The sequence below is a fragment of the Orcinus orca genome, chromosome 2 (assembly GCF_937001465.1).
Source record: "Orcinus orca chromosome 2, mOrcOrc1.1, whole genome shotgun sequence".
Taxonomy (NCBI): Eukaryota; Metazoa; Chordata; class Mammalia; order Artiodactyla; family Delphinidae; genus Orcinus; species Orcinus orca.
The window spans coordinates 167,342,463-167,356,940 of NC_064560.1; the positions used below are offsets into that span (position 1 = coordinate 167,342,463).

General features: G+C 44.5%; 2 protein-coding genes across 8 annotated transcripts in view; one reads left to right on the forward strand and one right to left on the reverse strand.

The window, feature by feature from the left end:
- Nucleotides 1-6,008, forward strand: part of PLEKHH1 (pleckstrin homology, MyTH4 and FERM domain containing H1) — a 53,141-nt gene extending 47,133 nt beyond the window's left edge. The window contains exons 25-29 of the mRNA XM_033430335.2: nt 723-865; nt 983-1,112; nt 2,650-2,736; nt 3,036-3,182; nt 4,121-6,008. Coding sequence (XP_033286226.1) covers nt 723-865; nt 983-1,112; nt 2,650-2,736; nt 3,036-3,182; nt 4,121-4,282 — 669 coding nt within the window. The 3' untranslated portion in view covers nt 4,283-6,008. The remainder of the gene's footprint in view (nt 1-722; nt 866-982; nt 1,113-2,649; nt 2,737-3,035; nt 3,183-4,120) is intronic.
- Nucleotides 84-14,248, reverse strand: PIGH (phosphatidylinositol glycan anchor biosynthesis class H). Of its 7 annotated transcripts, none has more exons than XM_033430968.2 (6): nt 13,965-14,233; nt 9,736-9,945; nt 9,197-9,280; nt 6,916-7,004; nt 5,311-5,394; nt 84-105 (listed from the first exon to the last, which is right to left on the reverse strand). In XM_033430968.2, the coding sequence occupies exons 1-6, from the start codon at nt 14,142-14,144 to the stop codon at nt 99-101; spliced, it is 654 nt and encodes a 217-aa protein (XP_033286859.1). In that variant the 5' UTR covers nt 14,145-14,233; the 3' UTR covers nt 84-98. The 7 variants fall into 7 exon arrangements, with proteins under 7 accessions (XP_033286859.1, XP_033286931.1, XP_033286908.1 ...); XM_033431040.2 differs by lacking the exon at nt 84-105 and adding an exon at nt 1,427-1,687 and having other exon boundaries at nt 9,197-9,244; nt 9,736-9,828; nt 13,965-14,248; XM_033431017.2 differs by lacking the exon at nt 84-105 and adding an exon at nt 1,427-1,687 and having other exon boundaries at nt 9,736-9,828; nt 13,965-14,239.
- Between the last annotated feature and the right edge of the window lie 230 nt (nt 14,249-14,478).

Consider the following 14,478-nt stretch of genomic DNA (forward strand, 5'->3'; position numbering starts at 1 on the left):
ACACACATTCAGACTTTGACTCTTCTATTACCTTTAGGAGGCTGTCTTGCCAAAGGAATCTGGGATCCTTCATGGTTCCCGTAAGAAAGAGTCTGGATCTACATGCTGGAGAGGATGGGGAAATAATAACAGTGGACCTTTAATACAGTAAACACGTATTGAGTATGCTGTAGAGGGCCCTGTGCGAAACATTTTATATGTAGTACCCTATTTAGTTCTCACCCCCGCTTTATAGATGAGTAAACTGAAGCTCACAGAGTTTAACTTGATCATGGTTTCAGAGCTGGTAAATGGCAGAGCTGGGATTTGAGCCAAGCATCTGACTCTAATGGGCACATTTGGAACAGTCGGCTCTACTGAAGGATCTGTAGCATCTTCAATCCTGTATCCCATATTTTTGGATTAGGAGCCAGAATTTCTATAGTGTTTTCCCTTGTCTGCCACTAATTAACTGTGTCTTTGGATAAGGCACTTAACCTCAGCTGCAAAAGGAAAGTTGATCTAGAAAATCTCTAATATTATAGGACCCTAAGGTTGTTTCTCTAGTGTCTGTGAAACTTGAGATAAAGGGTCTGTCTGTACACAAGAAGTGTTTTTTCACATCCATTCACACCTCACCAATAAAGGGATGAAATAATGGTTTATTTCACCTCTCTCAGCAGGCCCCCAACCCCATTCACGTCCAAATTCCTGATTTGTCCCTCCATGTGCTTCTACCACAGGTAGAGTATGGGGACTTGGAGAGGCCCATCCTGCCAGGACCTGGGGGCACACCCCCTGCCAAGGCTCTGCATCACCTCCAGCAGGTCCTAGACAGGTTCTACCCAAGGCGCTACAGACACGGGGCCCCCCTGGAACAGCTGAGGTAGGCTGCAAGGTCTTGCAGGGAGTCACCGTAGGGAGGCATGGGCTGCAGAGTTGGGGAAAACCTCAGAGCTGCAACAGAAACATGGCACCATCTCTCTCCATCCGTCTAAACCAGGCACCTGGCAGATCAGCTGACCACAAAGTGGGCAGCACTGCAAGGCTGCTCCTCTCCTGAGTGCATCCGCATCTACCTGACAGTGGCCCGGAAATGGCCCCTCTTTGGTGCTAAGCTCTTTGCTGCTCAGGTAAGTGTGGGTGGTTTCCAGCCGAAGGAGTGGTTACCACACCCTCAGGAACTCCCTAAGTTTCTCCTGGATTCGGTCATGTTTGAGCCAGTTCAGTCTGCAGCGCCCTCCCGCAACCACTAGGGGTCACTATCTTTCCACCCATTTCTTGCCTACTCCAGCTTTCCCTGGTCCGGAGCAGTTGTGACTCATTGCTTCCGGGCCAGGGTTATTTCTGGGCCATCCTTAACTTTCCTTTATTGACTTTTTTCCCAATCCTACCTTTGAAAAAAAAGATAGGGTCAACTAATCCACAATAGAGTTCAGACTTGATATGATGTTCCTCTTGAGAATGTTTTTATTTTAAAAAAAGTTTGAAAGAACAACGTGTAACCTAAACAAATACATCTCTGCTGACCTGGTGCAGCCACAGAGGGATCTGACTACTCAGGCACCAGTTAATTTCTCCTGCTGGAAGGCCAGGTGGCTAAAAGTAATTTCAGATGGAACTTTTCTTCACTGGGTATCTGGTGTGCACGAAACTTTGTACGTAATCACAGTGTCCTATCCTCGAAGCTGGATCGTGATCCTGTTCACTGAGGATACAGATTAGACAACGGACATTCACTCATTCATTCAACAAAGAATTGTTGAGCTCCTACTATATCTGAGGCATTGTGCTAGTTGTCTGAGGTGACAAGAGGCGAGCAAATCAGACACGTCCTCTCCTTCATGGAGCTTCCCATCTAGTGGGGGACGTACACACTAATCAAATATTCACACATACGCTCTCTCTTTCTAAATATATATATATATAAAATATATATAATTTTTTTAGAAGCTGTCACAAGTGCCATGAAGGAAACGTACAGGGGTGTTATAAAGGCATATAACATGGGGACCCACTTAGTCTGGAAGGTTGGGAGAAGCTCCTGAAAAAAGGACATGTCCATCTCTCTCCCCAGCCTCCCCAGGGTAGGAGAGACAGGAAATCTAGATTGCCCTACTGCAGCCCTGGCAGTGAAAATTAGTCATTCTAGGACTTATCCACCAAATAGTCAGTTTTCTCCCTGGCAGGGCCTAAAGCCCTTGCATTACTGTCTTCCTAATTATTTTATAGTCCCTAGGAAATGGTTGAAGCAAGATGCAGCTTGCACTTAGGAGGGCCTGTGGGTGGAATGCTGTCAGTTTCTGAGAGCCAGGAAAAAACAGCCTGTTCTCCATGCCTGTGACAGAACAGCCAGGGCTGGCCTCTGTTCTGGAACAGGAACAAAGTGTACTGTGTTCTGTACCACGGCAGGATGCGCTATAGGTACTACAAGAAAGTGATACTCGGGGTTGTTAGTAGGTGGCCAGAGCCCCAAGCCAGGTGCCTCCTGCCACGAGCAGCCTGTTTACTCCCCCATGCTATACAAATACCATCTTCTATGTTTTCCAAAAGAAAAAAGTTGGAAATCACTGCCTAGCAGATCCCTAGATGTGCCTTCTTCCTCAGAAAGCTCTAGTGGTTCAGAGTCCCTAGCTGTGGATGACTGATGGGATCTTCCTGTTCCCCCAGCCTGCACAGCCGTCTTCCAAGGAGAACACTCTGGTGTGGATTGCGGTGAATGAGGATGGTGTCAGCATCCTGGACCACAACACCATGGTACGGGAGGATGAGGGCTGGCTTCCTGACCCCTCCTTCTCCTGACAGTATCTTTTCTTCTTCTCTCTGGACTCAAAGGGCTGAGCTAAGTGACCACGGTTTTCCTTCCTCCACCCCCTGCCCAAGTACTGCTGTCCTCTAGTCTAGACACAGCTTGTAGACATTCAAAATGTAGATCTCCAAAGTGTGACCACTTCGGACTTCTCCCTTCCTGGTCTGGAAGAGACTGGGCATGCTGGCTCCTAGCTCAGGAGGCAGGTGGAAAGTTTTTCCAGAACTAACTGGATCTTTCCCCACAGCAAGTGCACGTCACTTATCCCTACTCTTCAGTGATGACCTTTGGTGGCTGCCGGGATGACTTCATGCTTGTGATTAGATCCACTTCAGACCAGAGCTCTGGAAAAGGCCACATTGAGAAGTTGATCTTCCGGATGGCTGCTCCCAAGGTGGGTCTGAAAGCTGCTAAAACATTTTACCCTGCTGTGGTCTGATGAGATGGGCTCGGAGCTTAGAAAGGAAACTGGGGTTATGACAGTACTCTAGAAGGGCCCTGCCCCAAATGAAACTTTTGGCCCTATCATCAGTACCCCAGAGGGTTCAGGTGGCGTCTCTACGGTCACTGCTGAGCTGGCAGGTGGGGGGGCTGGCGGGAGAGGGAATTCACTCTGGTCCAGCTACTCTGCACTCCTCACATTACCTTCCTCTGTTCTGTCAGCCACAGCACTGGACAGGCTTGAATGGGGGCCCTCTTGCTGCTGTCGTCCTTGCAGCAGGCCCAAGTGTTCTCACCTTGCCTTGGGCTCTGCTGTCCCGGCACTAGTCACAAGTGGGACACTCTGAACATGCTCCCCCTTCCCTGGGGTCCTAGGAACTGTTCACTTTAAGGGCCTTGTTCCTACTCAGTACAGGAAATGTTGATGCAAAAAATAACAATTGCAGAGACTCTGAAACCAAAGTTCTGATTTATAGTTCCTGGCTCCCTTCTGAGCAACTGGAAACCCTGTTGTTTTAACCCTAAAGCTGGAGTTCGCCAAACCACCTCCTCCTTTCAATACTGTCCCTGCCAAAGGAGAGGATATACAGAGCCTTTCCTCCAGGGAGGCTGCCTTGCCTTGTCTTGGAGACAGCCAGGGCGGAATGTTGGTCCTCCTGTACTCAGGAGGTACTGGGCACCTCAGGACCTCCAGATGCCTATTTCACTAGGCCTCTGAGCCTCACAGGAACGATCCCCTTTGGACATTTCCTCCCAGGTGGGCATTTTAACTTAAGGGACAAACTGAAGCCCAGGAAGCTTATATAACCAGTGCAACAGCTAGGGAGTGAGAGAGCCAGGATTCAAGCCAAAGCCAGTGTTCAATTCCTTTGTTTCTCTTTCTCTCCTTAGATTGCAGAGGTGACCTTCATCATGGCCAGCTACATGAACCACTGCTCCACAACCGTGGACCCACCCCCCAACCCGCCTGCTGCCTGCCAGCCATGGGAACTGGATGGACGACAGCTCTTTGCTTCTGTTCCATGTGCTGCCAAGGGGCCAACGTTGCTGTGAATATTCCTCCTACCCCTTTCCCCACCACCACCTGGTGCCTCTGGGATTAGAGAGATGTATCCTCGGGTGCGATACTACTGTGATGGGTCTAACAGCCCCCTGCAGCCTGCCCCAGTTGTTCTGTGAAATGTGTATTTCAGTGTCCATGATGCCTTTACTCTCTAGGTGCCTTATAATGTTTCAGGGCCAACCTTTAAAAATCCAGACCCAGTATAAAAACCACTTTGTTTTCATAAGAATACTGAGCTCTGGATGCTGCCCAGTTCTAGACACAGATAGGGATGGCCCACTGTTACTGGTTACTGAGGGCATCAGTGCTGTAAGTCAGAATTTCCTGCACTGCTACTCTCAGGGAGACTAATATGTTTATGTTGTGTATGGTCCTCACGCAGGGGCTTATACTTGAAGTTTTCCCGACATCCCTGAACAGGGAAGGACTAGAATTTCCAATTCACCTGAACTCCAACAAAAGCTTAGAACTCACTAAGACTGGACTTCCTTTCCCATATGGGAAAGGTGTTGGCAGGGCTGGAGAAAAAGGAGGAGACTCACCTTTCCCCTTCCCCTGGTGCAAACGAGGAGGCACTGGCGGTGCCCTTCTGGGGCAGCGGCACCTGTCTCTGCAGGACAAGGCGCTATTCGCCTGAGACTGAAGCTGTTCTCCCTCACACTGGACCGTCAGCCCAACTGGGTACAGGCAAGGGCAGGGGCTAGGTCCAACCTGACCTCTCCCTGTCTCATTTTAACAACTGGACAGGGCTCAGTGAAGGCTGTGCTTACTACTGTAGGAGAAGGTGGTCGTCGCTTGTCCCCCTGCTCTTTGAAAAACCAAGCAAATGCATTCTGCGTTTTGCTGCTCTGTGAGGCCACCAAAGATGAGTCAGAGACGGAAGACACCCCTGCAGGCTCATGGGCCTGGATTTGCTCCTTAAGACTTCTGGCGAACTTGCGCTGGGAATGTTTGAGGGCAGACGCACATATGCGTTATCTGTCCTAGCCTGACAGCATCAGTTGAAAGTATCTTTCACCTTTTGTCTTCCTGACGATGCCAATATGCCCCCATCCCCGAGTGAGACCTGTTGGATGCAGAGATGATCTTGTCTCCGCTCTCCCTTAACAGGAAAAAAAAAAAGACGAAAGAGTTCATTTATACTCTGATTTTCCAACATTGAGGAAACTGAGTTTTATTTCATAGCTCTAAGGCAGTCTTATCATTTTTCGATAAAGTGCCAAACAAACTATATGGGTTTAGCAATAGCATCCAAGAACCAAGCCTTTAACCCCAGCAAAGTGTGTGTGTGTTGCACACTGTGAAAACTGCAAGGCTGGAACTAGTTTATCTGAACACCTCAGCTGCTGTAAGCTTCCCCTCTCTCACCCATTAAACTGACAAGCATGATGAAAAAAGGAGCACATCAGAGTGTCTACCTTTTTTAAACGAACTTGACTTTGCCAGGCTGGCAATTTCATAGCTGCCTCCCATTTCTGTTCCTGCCTTTCCCCCAGCATTTGGGATTTAGCTGAGACATTTCTACCTCGACCAAGTCACATGTCACATGTCACATGTCCCACAGGCTCCTGAATAACCCCTCCAGGGCTGGTATAAAAGGCAGAAGTTACAGCTCTGGTTTTGTAATATCTTGAATGTGTCTAAGGCAAATAAGGAATTATCATCTGGCCAGGAGTTAAAAAAAAAAAAAAATCCCAAAGAAAAAGTAAGCAAGAATGGAGCTGTGTTCATACTGAATTTGGGGGTCAAGCTATTTCCCCCGCCCTGTCTTCTTCCCAACCCTTCAGGAATCCTCCCTTAGTTTATTAATTTTATATAGAAGAAACTGCCTTATAAACAAAGGCTTCTACAGTATGTATGTTTATCCTTCTTTAACATGTCTGGAAACCAAAGTCAAATTTCTGTCTGGCCTTTTATCTCACCCCTCTTGGCAAAAGAAGTTTTTGAAACCATAGACAATGCTGAGTAACAAGAGTATTAATGTGCTAGACACCCGTGACTGAAATGCCATGATCGTGTTTGTCAATAAAAAGCAGCTGTCTGAACCAAGCAATTGTGTATGTTTTGGAAGGAGATCTGTTTATTAAGAAAAGCATCATAAATTAACCCTGTACAGAACACAGGAGCTAGGCGGGCAGAGACTAGCCTTTTGTAGGACATTTCTCCTACGGACCAGCCCCTGAAGGGCTTGCTTTTTCTCTTAGCCTTTATACAGGGGCACTGTGCAGTTGAAAATTATCTTTCTCAAGAGATCTGATGTCAGTTTCCCATTGTCTTGCTCTACAAATTTCAACAAAAAGTAAACTTGAACGTGCTTAGGAATATCACAAAGTGCTCTTCGTCAACATTACTCCTGACATACTGTTTCGAGGACTCCCCTCAGGTGGTAAACAAAATCTTACAAGGGGAACACTAAAATACACATAAATACTTTGCTCAACACCACACAATAAGTTAGGCTTCCAGGCACCTGCTCTACGGCTCTGAGATCCACCGCATCCATACTGGTTCCTAGGACTGTGCCCACTTGATGGTTTAAAATACAGAAAATAAACCAGCCACTGTGGCTTAGGAGTCATCTCCTCTGGAAAACAATACTGGCCTTCTAAACGCTGGGACTCACGGGCTCGTTGATGTGGCTTTCTGGTGTGCCAGGATGTCCTGGCAGCTTCTGTACACTTCAATCAAGCAGTCCAGCCGGGGCTTGGCACTCTGAATTCCAAAGGGGAGAAATGCAGAAACAAGATGAATGTAAAGCGCTCAGTGGTATTGTGTCCATGTGCAACCTCAATCTCTCACCCACGACCAGGGGGTCTAAATGGTACAGGTGTGGGCTTCAGAGAGGCAGAAGTTCAGGCCTCACAGCATTTTCCTAGGAGGAATCCCTAACCAGGCCCACATCCCAGCCGGTGAACTGTGGAAGCAGGAGCTTGAAAGACAGTTTTTAATCTAAATTTCATGACCTCCACCTAAGACAAAGCAAGAAGAGTAACAAGGACAGACCCTCTTGGGAAGTATCACAAGCTGCGAAGCAGTTCCCAGAGACAGGAAGGGCAGTTTAATATGTAAATATTGAAAATTATTTTGTATAATGAAATATAATACAACCAAATGAAAAGAAAAGCCACAGAATGGGAAAAATATATGGGGAAAGCATATTTCATAACAGTTTGCTACCCAAAATATATAAATTGTTACAATGCATAATCACTATCTAGTATCTACTTGACTAATAGAGGAGATGGATAGTTTAAAACAGAAAATACTGATAGGTAGCACTTACAAGGAAATATGAAAAGTCTCTTTGTCATTTAAAGAGACACAAATTTAATAACTCTAAATTCCTTTCCCTACATACTAAACTAAAAAATAGCTAAACCCACTGTTAGCCAAGACTACAGGAAAACAAGTACAAATTCACAAAAGTATGGTAAGGTTGTCCGATCTCTGGAGCCAAATCTCAAACATGATTAAAATCTATGCAACTATTCATAAGCTTTAATAAAATAATTTTGAACTATAATGCAAAAGAATTTTAGCTTAGCTTCCTTAAATCCTTTGAAAAAGGAAGGGCAGTGAGGCAGAGTTAACTGCATACATAAATACTTTACATACCTATAAAATAATTGATTATAATCATGTTTGTATAAGTTTTGTGTTTTTTTAAATTTTTTAACATCTTTATTGGAGTATAATTGCTGTACAATGGTGTGTTAGTTTCTGCTTTATAACAATGTGAATCAGTTATACATGTACATATGTCCCCATATCTCTTCCCTCTTGTGTCTCCCTCCCTCCCACCCTCCCTATCCCACCCCTCTAGGTGGTCACAAAGCACTGAGCTGATCTCCCTGTGCCATGCGGCTGCTTCCCTCTAGCTCTCTAGTTTACATTTGGTAGTGTATATATGTCCATGCCACTCTCTCACTTTGTCCCAGCTTACCCTTCCCCCTCCCTGTATCCTCAAGTCCATTCTCTAGTAGGTCTGCGTCTTTGTATAAGTGTTTTTTTGTAAGAAAAAAACAAAAAATAATCTGAACATGATTTCAAAAGCTAGTAAATGAGGTAGCTAAATAAACTGATATTTGACATGATATAATTATTTAAAATAATAAGTATAATGGCCTTTGTAAATGCATGAAAATATGTATATTAAAAAAGCAAGGGGGCTTCCCTGGTGGCACAGTGGTTGAGAATCTGCCTGCCAATGCAAGGGACACGGGTTTGAGCCCTGGCCCGGGAAGATCCCACATGCCGCGGAGCAACTAAGCCCGTGTGCCACAGCTACTAAGCCTGAGCTCTAGAGCCTGCAAGCCACAACTACTGAGCCCACGTGCCACAACTACTGAAGCCTGCGCGCCTAGAGCCCGTGCTCCGCAACAAGAGAAGCCACGACAATGAGAAGCCCACGCACCGCAATGAAGAGTAGCCCCCGCTCACCGCAACTAGAGAAAGCCCGCGCACAGCAACAAAGACCCAACTCAGCCATAAATAAATAAATAGATAGATAGATAAATAAATGTATATATATAAAAAAACAAGACACAAAATAGTGTATAAAAGTCTGTATAGATCAATAACATCTATGTAAAATCGCGTATTGGCAGACTGACGGAGTCAAAGCAGATGAATGATGACCTACAGGCAGAAGTTGCTATATATATGTTTTTATCTCTAAAATTTGTATAAATTCATAATATTTCTGAAAGCCTTATTTGCCTCAGAAAGGAATTTCTGAAATAACTAAAATCCTAATTCTCAGTAAAAATACCCCTCAGGTATCCTCAAATACTCTTGACAACAGAAGTTCACATTCCTACTGAACATAAGAAGCCATGGATATGCAGAGAGGAGGGGAAAGGTAGAGGATTTCTTTGCAGAAGAAACAAGTATTCTATGCTCACCTGGAAGAGAGGTACTACTTGGGATATCCCATGTGGTTCCATTGGATCCTTCAATAAAATGCAGAGGTAGTAAATCACCTTCTGCTGTAAGAAAATAAACCAAATAGCAGAGATCTAAGTAAAATTCAGTTTTCTTTCTCAAGGGAAGGCTTAAAACTTTTTCATACACTTGAAAAAGAATGCATTTGAAGTGAGGGAGAAGTATATTCTCATTCTTTAGATTAAAAAAGACAAAACAACAACAAGCAGAGATGACTTTGAAGCAGGGCTAGAAAATAAAGATGAAATGCTGACTCCCTATCCATAAAAACCTATAGTATCTCTTTAAAAATAAAGGACATATGTTTTCAATACAAGTTTCACTTTTATGGCTTAAGGACATGTCAGCCAAAAAGAAAACACTACAGGTACTGGAACAGAGAGCCCTCAAGTTTAATTCTGTGACATCAGTTACTTTACGCATTAAGACTCAGTTTAGATCCAGGCATACCCCGTGCGCTGCCTCATCCAGAGAGGCCTGTAATGACTTAAATACTTACCATGTAAATAGCCTCATTAATGACAACATCGTTCACCTGGCCCATCTCAATGAAGGTGGTGCTTTCTTTGCCTGAGGCGTAGGATGAGGTCATCTGGATGCCAAGGGAATCAATGATTAACAGAGTCTCGTGATCAATCTTCACAAAATGGAGGTAACCAAGCAGGCCTAAGAGAGTGATGAAGATGGCAGCAGAGAGGATCATGCTGTTCTGAAGAGAGCCAGACACAGGCGGTCAGGTTACCAAGTGGTCCTCCACATATAGCTCTGCTATTTAATACGTCAGGTCTAGTCAATGTGGAAAAAAGCCTTTGTTCTGTTGTGAGGTGAACAGATGGGAAGAACATGCACGGAGGAAGAGGAAACTACTTTTACTTGGGCTCTGTAGTGCTACGAAAGCATATGATAAAATACATCCAGACAACAAATGGATAGGTCTCAGGAGGTGAACCTCCATCAGCAAAATACCCATCACACCGCTTTCAGAGATTTTTCTTCCAAAATTGCAACTTAAGGACTCAGATCTTTTCTTCTCATGCTCCATCAGTAAGATATGTAGGAAAATCGCAGACTGGAGAGTAATAAAATGCTTAGCACAGTGTAGCAGATAATACTCAACAGCCGCTCCTCCTTCCTAATAGAAGTTGGAGGGAACCATGATTGGTTCCCACTCCTGCCAATGATTGGTTCAGAAATGGACCTATGACACAACTCTAGCCAATGAGATGTGAGGGGAAGTCGGCTGGAGGGGTTTCTGGAAAACTAAGTCCATCTCAAAAAAGAGATCTAAGGAAGAGAAGGCCCCTTCATCCTGAGGTTTTGATGCCTGAAAACCAACTACGTGGCCTCTGCCAAACCATGTGGAAAGCTAGGCTGAGGACAGGTAGAGTACATCAAGGGCGGAAGAGCAGTAAGATGAAAAAAGTAAAATCAACAGAGCCTCTTAAGCCCTCTAGAGCCCTCCTTCGTCCTGACTTCTTGTTTTGTTAAATAATACAGATCTCACTATTTAGGGCTCTTTTAGTTGTTTTGGGTTGTGACTGACTAATGTGTTAAGGCTGACTGACTAGATGAAATGACTGATGTGTTAAGGGCCCCCAAAATGGTATTTACTTCTTTGATTCTAAGACACATCTACAACCTTTTAACAGTTCTGAAGTTGAAGTGTGTCTTTCTATCAAGGTATGTTTCTTTCATGTGGCACTGTTTTCCCTTTTTTTTCCAAAAAGCTATTTAGAAGGATGACACAGGAAAAAAATCATCGATGATCTAGAATCAAGAGACTCCCTAATTTACGACTGTCATTCCTTGAGCATAGGAAGTGTTTTATTAATTTTTGTTACTGACAAGATACCCTCTTTGACCTAACTCTAGTCAAGCTCTTCTAAGTGCTGGACCTTGGTGTCCATTCTTGTTGGGCCTGCATTGTCCAACAAGTTGTAGCAAGAATCTTGCTGAGTTTAAAGAAGACCCTCACCCTTGGTATCTAATCACCGTGGCCTGCCTTCAGCCAGAATCCTGTCAAATCAATTTACCCAGAATCCCCCTTTACCCCTGATGTTTCTTTTTAGTAATTTTCCATCCACTGACCCCTGACCCTGCTCCTTAGCTATACATTTCCACTGGTCCCTGCTATATTTAGAATTGAGCCCAATTCAATACTTAAGTCTCTTTTCTCCCATTGCAATAGTTTCTGAATAAAATCTGTGTTTACTGCTTTAACTACTGACCAGCTCTGGTTTTCCTTGAAGGTACCTTTCGACTTCTTTCTACATAACACATAGTTAACTGTTAGATCAGGAGTCTGAAAACTATTGGGGCCTGTGATATGTGTTTGTCTGGTCCACCTTAAGCTAAGAATGTTTTTTACATTTTTTAAAGGGTTGATAAAAAGAAAGAAAAAGAAACAGAAGAATCTGAGACCAAGACCTGAAAGCCTAAAATATTTACTATTCGACCTTTTAAAAAGAAGTTTGCTGACCTCTGTGCTAGGAAATTATTTGTTGATTAACAAATGAAGGATGGAGAAATCTATGTGCTGGGTCTCTGATGACCCAGAAATATCTACTTTGAGCTAATTAAATGTCTAGTATCTAGTACAGTGTCTTGTACATAGTGTGAACTGAATAAGCATTATGGAAGAATAGAGAGATAAAATTCAGTTCTGGCCCTTACAGATTTATTAGAGGCAAGATTAACATATACAAAATCCTTTTGGAGAATACTATGATTCTGACTAGAAGTGACTAAGACAGGATTAAAAGGGAGAGAGAGAAAGCCAGAAAGAGAGACATTAAAGCACACAGGAATATCCTATGAAGACTTCCAAGGAAGCAGGATTTAACTGGTGCAGAGGAGGTGGTGGTTATTGACAAATACACTTAGCTGAGAAAAGGAAGGGGGAAGGACATTCCAGGTTGGAATAAGTAAGGTAAAAACCTAGAATTCTAATAGAACTGTGAATTCAAAAACTGGGAGGAAAGAAGGGATGAAGAACAGTATATACTTAGGGGATTTGATCCATATCAGCTTTTCTATAAAGTAATCCCTGCCCAAAACTTCACTACCCCTGCATTTTTTATACTTCATTTTTCTTTCTGAAATTCTATCTGACAGTTCAATATTCGTTTTGGGTTGAAGTTTAGCCACATGTTTTAATGAATTCCTTCATCAGATTTCTTCTCATCCTAGCTGAGATTCAGTAATTAGTAGTTTTGAATAGGAGGAAAGATAAGAAATTTTGGTACACAGAGCCCTTAAGAAGTGTTGCAGTGGAGTTTAAAGGAAGATAAGGTTACTGAGCCCTGGACATTTTTTGAGGGTAAGTGGGATATACCAGGATGAGAGAGGTGAGTACAAAAGGGAGCTGGCGTAAACACAAACTTCTATTTAAAAATTTTGCCTAAGCAAGCCCCCCGCAATGAGGAGACATCATAGTATAGTGGGAAAAAAATGGTTTCAGAGTCAGACAGCCCTGGGTTTGAAGCCCCCGTACGCCATTTACCAGCTTTATCACTTCGGATAAGTTATTACTCTTTCTGAGTCTTGGTTTTCTTCTAAGGTTGAGATGAGGCATTCAATAAAGCAGTTGGCACTCAGTGGGCATTTAATAAATACCTGTTCCCTCCTCCTCACATGACTACCTGACCAGAGCTCAAGCTAGTATTGATATTCAACTATTTTATACATGAAATCTTTCTGGGGGGACGAGGAAGGATGGTCTTGGCAACTTAACCATTTTGATTGACTTATGAACAAACTTTTAGATACAATTTGGTACAAATTAGGGCATATATTTTGTATATATCTATACTACTAAATTACCATGCTCTGAAATATGCTCTGATGGCAAAAAAAAGCAAATGGATGCAGTATTGAAAACAATACCCAAATTATAGAAATAAATAGCCTTGCTGTATTTCAGCTCTGGTCAGACCACTCCTGAAATAATATAGTCCACACAGGACACTAAATATGAAACTAAATTCATCCTGAAAAGGGCAATTAGGATGATTCCTTTTATTTTAGGGCTGTCACAATGCTACTACATGTGACCCTCACAATGCTGTGAAGTTGGTGTGGCAGATATTAATTCCATTTTAGAGATGTGAAAACTGAGGCTCAGAAAATAGGAATGAGTCTGGAAATTGAGCACAGAAACCACTCCTCTCCGTAATTTCACAATTCTTTAGAAAATACTTGAAGTTGGGGAAGGGATTTGCGGGGGGGGGGGGTTAGATTGCCTTGAAAAAGAGAGATTAGGAAGAACTATCAAACAATTAACTTGCACACAATTCTTGTGATTTATGGAGGCAAAGACAGTTTCTAGAAGACTGTAAAAGGTATTGTTAGCAGTGATTCCTCTGAGGGGTGAAAGTTATGGATGAGGACCTTGGAACTGAATTACTATGAGCATGTACTACGGAGAGTACATGGAAGTTAAAGTTTTAGGCTGTCCTGCAAGGACTAGATGTATGCTCGGTGGAACCACGGAGCAGAGCAGCGACCCAGGAGGGGGATAAAGTACAGGAGCACAAACTTCACTAAACGTAAGGAAGAGAGCTGTCCAGCAGCGGAATGGCGTCCCCAGAACCAGCGAGTTTCCGCCCTCCAGGCCCCACGATCGCAGGAGGGTCCGGCGAGAGGTCTGGGCTCGACCCTAAGGCCCCAATGACCCTTCCAAACCCGAGACCCCGACTCAGATCGCGGGAAGAGGCCGGCAGGCCTTACCTCGCAGAGTGTGAAGAGTCCGTAGGCCGCTAGCCACACGCTGCAGGTGACAGCGGTGAGCGAACGCAAGGTGATCCGAGGGCAGCTGAGGCAGAACTCCAGGCAGGAAGGGGAGTAGAAGCGGCGCTGCAGGGCCAGGCGGCCGCCACAAATATCTGAGAAGCTCTGCTCGTCCTCCATGGCCGGCTCGCCCACACCAGGCCGGGCCGCGCCGCTCTAGCGCGCCCTCCAGCGTCCTCTCGCCGGCTCTGGACTCACTTCCCTGCATCGGCGTTGGCCACGCCCCGCCCCAGGCTGCGCGCAGCCGCAGTTTCGCGCCGACAGCCCCCAAGGCTCTCTGGGTTTTCCACGCCCGGACCTCCAGAGATTTGTGGGGGGGGCGAACGTCTGAGCGGACAGATTAAAACCGCTATTAACGTGCTTTCGCTCTACAAACTGAGTTTGATTTCCAAGCCAGAGTACGCCCCAAGGAGGCAGTCCGCAGGTATTCGTTCATTTCACTCATTCATTCATT